General features: G+C 44.0%; 1 protein-coding gene across 1 annotated transcript in view; it reads left to right on the top strand.

The window, feature by feature from the left end:
• The first annotated feature begins 624 nt into the window (after window positions 1-624).
• The window catches only part of prdx4 (peroxiredoxin 4), a 29,258-nt gene continuing 22,772 nt past the window's right edge, over window positions 625-7,110 (top strand). Inside the window, exons 1-2 of the mRNA XM_080204135.1 lie at window positions 625-823; window positions 6,844-6,961. Of these exons, the coding sequence (XP_080060261.1) occupies window positions 634-823; window positions 6,844-6,961 (308 nt within the window). The 5' untranslated portion in view covers window positions 625-633. The remainder of the gene's footprint in view (window positions 824-6,843; window positions 6,962-7,110) is intronic.

Here is a 7,110-nt window from a genome sequence, read left to right as displayed (position 1 = left end):
TATCAATCTCTCACTGACAGTTTAGCAGTTTATCAATCTCTCACTGACAGTTTAGCAGTTTATCAATCTCACACTGACAGTTTAGCAGTTTATCAATCTCACACTGACAGTTTAGCAGTTTATCAATCTCTCACTGACAGTTTAGCAGTTTATCAATCTCACACTGACAGTTTAGCAGTTTATCAATCTCCCACTGACAGTTTAGAACTTCATCAATCTCCCACTGACAGTTTAGCAGTTTATCAATCTCACACTGACAGTTTAGAACTTCATCAATCTCCCACTGACAGTTTAGCAGTTTATTTATCTCACACTGACAGTTTAGAACTTCATCAATCTCACACTGACAGTTTAGCAGTTTATCAATCTCTCACTGACAGTTTAGCAGTTTATCAATCTCACACTGACAGTTTAGCAGTTTATCAATCTCACACTGACAGTTTAGAACTTCATCAATCTCCCACTGACAGTTTAGCAGTTTATTTATCTCACACTTGACAGTTTAGCGGTTTATTTACCTGACACTGACAGTTTAGCGGTTTATTTACCTGACACTGACAGTTTGCCAGTTAATTTGTCGGACATTCGCGGTGTCCCTGGGAGCTGGCAATGCGCAGGCGCACTGCGGTAGTAATGGAGGCCGGGCGGGCGTTTGTGTGTCGGTTGGTTTTCGGGTTTTTGCTGCTCCAGATCGTTAATTGTGAGAAAAACGGCAAGAAGGAGCAGCAGGGGTGTCACCACTATGCCGGAGGTCATGTCTACCCCGGGGAAGCCTTCAGGGTGCCGACGACCGACCACTCGCTTCACCTCAGCAAAGCCAAGAGTGAGTGGGGCGAGTGAGGGAGTTTGTGTGAGCGAGCGGTGCAGAGAGGGAGGGGATGTGTGTGTGTGAGATGGGGAGGGAGTGTGGGGTAGAGGGTGTGAGAAAGGGGGGAGGGAGGGTGTGAAAAAGGGGGGAGGGAGGGTGTGAGAGGGAAGGGGTGAGTGTGAGAGAGGGAGTGTGAGAATGTCGCTGTCCCCAACGGCGGGAGGTGGTAGTCGGGGTGGCCTGGCTCTGCAGTCGGAACCGTTACCCGCTGCAATTGAGCCCAGGCGGAGCGGGAAACCCGCCCCCCCAAACTGTTTGTGGGAGACTGCGGGGAGCAAAGGAGCTCGGGGTGGGGGGAGGGGAGACGGCGCTGCCATGCTGGCTCTGTGCCTGCTGTTTGCTGTGTGGAATGTTCTCTTATAGTCTAGTGCTGTTGCTGCTGAAGGACACGTTGCACATTGATCATTATCCCACTCTCTAACCCGCACGTTTTCCAAACATCAAACGGGTCATGACGGTTCAATGTTGGGTGTTTCTGCGCCACATCCGACTCTTAAACTCTGAAGAGTAATAAGGACCCAAAACGTTAACTCATTTTATGTCTCCACAGATGCCACTAGACCTGAAAATTTACATCGTTTTCCGTTTTTAATTTGGATTTCCAGCATCAACAGTATTTCGCAATGCAGAACCATTATTAGAGGTAGTGAGTGATGTGTTTGGGTAGGGAGTTAGGATGGCGTATGGCTTCGAGGGAAACCTGAAGTTTTGAGTTTCCATAAATCTACCCTAGTCCTTTTTTGACAATAGAATCATAGAATCCCTACAATGCAGAAGGAGTCCATTTGGCCCATCGAACTGAAACCGATAGCAATTCCACCCAGCCCCTCTCCCTGTAACCCTGCATATTTACCCCACTAATCCCCCTAACCTACCCATTTTGGGACACTAATTTATCGTGGCCTCAACCTAACCCACACATCTTTGGACTGTGCGAGGAAATTGGAGCACCCGGAGGAAACCCACGTAGACCCGCAGACAATGTGCAAACTCAGCACAGTCACCCAAGGCCGGAATTGAACCAAGGTCCCTGGCGCTGTGAGGCAGCAATGCTGACCACTGTGCCGTTGCATAAATGTAATACTGCTGCATACTACTGCTGCATAAATGTAATCATGGAATAGTGCCGTTTGCTGACTACTGAACGTGGGAGGAAATCTCTTGTTGTATAAGCTCCTTACTTTCATCTAGTTTATTGCAAGGACTTTGGTACTCCTCTTCATAGCACCAAAGCCATATTGTGTGAGAGTTTTCCCTTCTCAGTACACAAACTGGGCAATATGTAGTTCTCTATGCTGCCATGTATTGGTGCAGATACGATTGGCCAAATGGCCACCTCCTTTGCCATACCAATTTTGTGATTCTGATTGGTTTTCATGAATCTGGATACTTCATGTGTGTATTTGTTGACATCCAAAGTTTTGAATTGAAAAGGTTAACTGCACTACTTGCAGAAATTCCTCCAAATTAGCAAATTCTAGCAGGTAATTTTCCATGTGTTAAATGTTAACTTCATTGGCTGGTCACTGTCTGCAAGCTCTCCTGTATCATGATCTTGTTACCTAGTAGCTGATTCTGGTTTTCTCTGAATGTGGGTTTGATTCTATGTCAGTGAGATGACATTGTTGAGCGGGTGCCAATTCGTTTCCAGTTAAATTGGTTCACGGACTCCCAAGCAACCTGCCCTTTTTGTAACCTTGTGGAGTCATGAATCACATGTAAGTTGAATGTCATAAACTGCAGAGTCTCTTTTGTTTCCTTTCAAACCTTCTGTTGATGTTTTGTTTGCACTCCAGTCCAACGCACCTGATCTACGGACCCCTGGTGTGAAGTGAGGGTTGGGGAAGGTGGAGGACCTCCTCATGAACCTGCTCCTGGGCCTGGCAAAACTTGCTATGAGCAGGTCCAGATCACAGGCGACCAAAGCGATCATCTGACCCGACTGCCCCTCTACCGCGGCTACGTTTGCAGCTGGGTGTCCGAGGGCACTGTTAACACCTGTGCCTGCTGGGCACCACAGGGACTGGGTGCATTATTGACCCCTTTCATTACATTTTGATTTGATGTTTGTTTCCTTTCCACTTTGTCCTTTGTTTTGGGCAGTTCCCCTCATTTTTGGGAGCTGCCCCTTTTAATTTATCCCAACATTAGTTTGATTTAGTTTACTTGTTTGACTGAAAGATTGGCATCAGATATTGTGTTGAAACTTGGAAGCAAGCTCAAGAAAAATTTCCCTCAACAATACTAAAAAAAAGTTTTCTTCTTTGTGATAACAATACACGGAAGTCAGGCACTCCGTGGAGTATGTTGATAGATGATGAGTGCAAAACAAAATTCCATTCAAATTTTCATGCATCCCACTTTGAAACTGAGATGTTTCTGCACAAAACAGTCTGGCCCAAAAGTTATTGTCAATTGAATGGAAATAATAGGAGTGAGTGGTCACTTAACCAGAAAGATTTCCGTTTTCCTATTAAAACATATGAAAATAAAGTCTAAATATTGATAATTTTGAATTGCTTTTTCTCTGTCTCAACAGATTCCCTCACTCTGTCCATTATGTAAAGGGCGGTCAAATCAGTATCACCCATTTTAGGCTGTTGTCCAAGATCAAAATTACCCATTTGTCCTGGGAAACACGGGTTTATCAAATCTCATAAGTACCTGCAGGACTTTGCAGTCACTCTCTGACACCAGTGCAGCATACCTACAGTGAGCACTATCTATGAGATGCATGGAAGTAAAGCACCAAAGTTCTTCAACAGCATTTACCTAACCTGTACTCCTAACTATGTAAAAAGACAATGGGAGTGGTAATATGGGAATGCCACCAGCTGCAAGTTCTCCTCAAGTCACACACCTTCCTGACATGACAGGATATCACCTAAAATCCTGGAATTCCTTTCCTAATAACACTGTGGGTGTTCCCACACGTGGATTACAGTGGTTCAGGAAGCTGGCTCACCACCATCCCGAGAGTCAGGCTTAACAGTGCCAGTTAGTTTAACGTCTGTTGTAGGTAAAATGCTCGAATCCGTGATCAAGGAGAAAATAGCGAGGCATCTTGAGGAGAATTGTTTGATAGAGCAGACGCAGCATGGTTTCGTTAAGGGGAAGTCGTGTCTGGCGAATTTATTGGAGTTCTGTGAGGATGTGTCTAGGGCGGTGGATAGAGGAGAGCCGGTGGATGTGGTGTTTCTTGATTTTCAGAAGGCGTTTGATAAGGTGCCGCACAAGAGGTTATTACAGAAGGTCAGGGGGCATGGAGTTGGGGGTAGGGGGTTAGCGTGGATAGGGGATTGGCTGTCAAATAGGAGGCAGAGAGTGGGGGTCAATGGGTGCTATTCGGATTGGAGGTTGGTGACTAGTGGAGTGCCCCATGGGTCGCTGCTGGGGCCTCAGCTATTTACCATTTATATAGATGATCTGGAGGAGGGAACCAAGTGTATGGTGTCGAAATTTGCTGATGACACCAAGATTGGTGGAACGGCAAATTGTGCGGAGGGTGTGGAGAGTCTGCAGAAGGATCTAGATAGGCTGGGCGAATGGGCCAGGAACTGGCAAATGGAATTTAATGTTGGCAAGTGTGAAGTTGTCCACTTTGGTAGGAATAATGGTAGGAAGGACTCTTACTTACATGGCGAAAAACTGCAGCAGGCGACGGTGCAGAGGGACCTCGGGGTTTCCTTGTGCATGAGTCGCAAAAACCCAGCCTGCAGGTGCAGCAGGTGGTCAGGAAGGCAAATGGGATGCTGGCCTTCATAGCGAGGGGGATTGAATATAAAAGTAGGGAGGTCTTGCTGCAACTGTACAGGGCACTGGTGAGGCCGCAGCTGGAGTACTGTGTGCAGTTTTGGTCGCTGTACTTACGCAAGGATATTTTGGCCTTGGAGGGAGTGCAGAGGAGGTTTTCTAGGCTGATACCGGAGTTGAGGGGGTTGAGCTATGAGGAGAGGCTGAATAAACTAGGCTTGTACTCGTTAGAGTTTAGAAGAATGAGGGGAGATCTCATTGAGACGTATAAGATGATGAATGGGATGGATAGGATAGAGGTGGAGAGGCTCTTCCCGCTCAGAAAGGACAGTAGGACTAGAGGGCACAGCCTCAAGATAAAGGGGGGGGGGTGGTTTAGAACGGAGTTGAGGAGGAACTTCTTCACTCAAAGGGTGGTGAATTTCTGGAATTCTCTGCCCATTGAAGTGGTGGAGGCTGCCTTGCTAAATATATTTAAGACGCGGGTTGATAGGTTTTTGATAGGTGAGGGGATTAAGGGTTATGGGGAGAGGGCGGGAATGTGGAACTGAGACACGACAGATCAGCCATGATCTTATTGAATGGCGGGGTAGGTTCAAAGGGCTAGATGGCCTACTCCTGCTCCTATTTGTTATGTTCTTACCCGCATTTTATGCTTCATTTAATTTAAAAATCTCCAATTTAGTGTGCCTTTGTGTAGTAACAAGAAAGGGACCAGTCCTAACTTCTTTCTTAAATTCCTTCCTACAAGATGTATACTCCTCTAGATCCCTAACATTACCTAGCTCTGTGAACCTTTTGTTCGCTTTTCTGTTTGACTAGATTCATTACAGCTTTCATGCACCACGGTTCCTGTAACCTACCAAAACTTCCCTGTCTCGTCGGAATGTTGTCTTGCAGAACTCCAGACAAATATTCCTTGAAAATCTGCCACTTTGGAAGATTTTCAGATTACTTTGTATGTTGTATGGCAGTAGATTTCCTAATTGTCCAATGACATGTTGAACCATTCCAACTAGGAAGGCCCAAGATTTGACATCTATTGAAAATTAATCTCAACGGCAGGGACAGTGCAGTTATCACTTGGTGTGTCTGGTTGCAGGAGAGGAAATTTGGTTAAATTGATTTTGTGAGTCCGTGAACCAATTTAACTGATTTTATTTTTGTAATCTGAAGGATTTCAGGCTTTTCAATAGGAACTTTAATAAGTTGTGTTTAAAGAAACTAAAATGATGGATATATAACGATGGAAAAAAATTTTCATAAAAGAGCCAAATTTAGCTAAAAGCATTAACAATAAAGATAGCTGCGAAATTTGATCAAAATCAGAAGGCATGCTGGGATTGTTTTTTTCCATCTGAGTTCTCCACTGAATTTTTGTCAAGCATGGTTTTCAGTGACCTGAGATTAGGGTGCATCACAGCTGCAGTCCAGATTCCCCACTTGTGCCAATTGGCCTTGGCCAATGCAAAAAGTTGATCAGGTTTGAAAACTATCATGGAGACTATTGCTTCAGACTACTGAAGACTAACTACTGTGCTGAAGGAATTTGCTATACAGGGACAAGGTTAGACATAAAGTAGATCATAAATACAGGACATGAGAAGGGAAAAAGCACCAGCAAACTGCAGAGCAGCAGATGTGAATGCACTCATTTTTGTAATGATTTCTAGGATACTGAACCGAAATCAGATTGAAGAAAACTTCTGATGAACAATTAACTTCTCAGTCTCCCAGAAGGGAGTGAACATCCTTGTTTCTGAGTTGCATTCCTGTAAAATACAAGCATCTTTACCTGTACCACTGGTGTGTCTTAAATGTCAACCAATTTTATATGTAAATATATATATTTTTAAATTGTTTTTGGTTGTTTCTTACCTCTTGTACTTGAAACTGTCTTCTCTAATCCTCCATTTTACGGTCCCCTAAATTCCATTGAGGTTCAAAATGATTAATGCTCACCCTAAATGAGATATCAGAAGATCCCCATGTGCGAGTATATCTGTATTTTAGCAAGGCATTAATGGAAAGAGGAAATTGAAACATTTTTTGTGTATATTGAATTGGATTCTGTAAGTTAATTGCTGGAAAAAAAGTGAGGTGTGAATTTTTTTACTGATGTGGAACATAATGACCACAGATTGTGCATTTTGAAATTTTACTAAACCAGTTAGCCTGAAGAGTGTGCAAAATATATCATTTGTTTCTTTTTAACACCTTAGTTTCAAAACCTGCACCGGACTGGGAAGGGACAGCAGTAATAAATGGAGAATTCAAAGACCTGAAGCTCACAGACTATCGAGGCAAATACCTTGTCTTCTTTTTCTATCCACTTGATTTGTAAGTATCAAGATTAATACTCAAGATTAGTGAATCATTGATTGCTGTAGTGAAAGGCAAATTGCAAGCATTGACCATGAGACACATTCTGATTATATCATAGAATCTCTACAGTGCTCGTGGAGGCCACTCAGTTCGTTGAGTCTGCA

Source organism: Carcharhinus amblyrhynchos, chromosome 15, assembly GCF_965287045.1.
Source record: "Carcharhinus amblyrhynchos chromosome 15, sCarAmb.v2.hapA, whole genome shotgun sequence".
NCBI lineage: Eukaryota > Metazoa > Chordata > Chondrichthyes > Carcharhiniformes > Carcharhinidae > Carcharhinus > Carcharhinus amblyrhynchos.
This window is presented reverse-complemented; position numbering and strand designations above follow the sequence as displayed.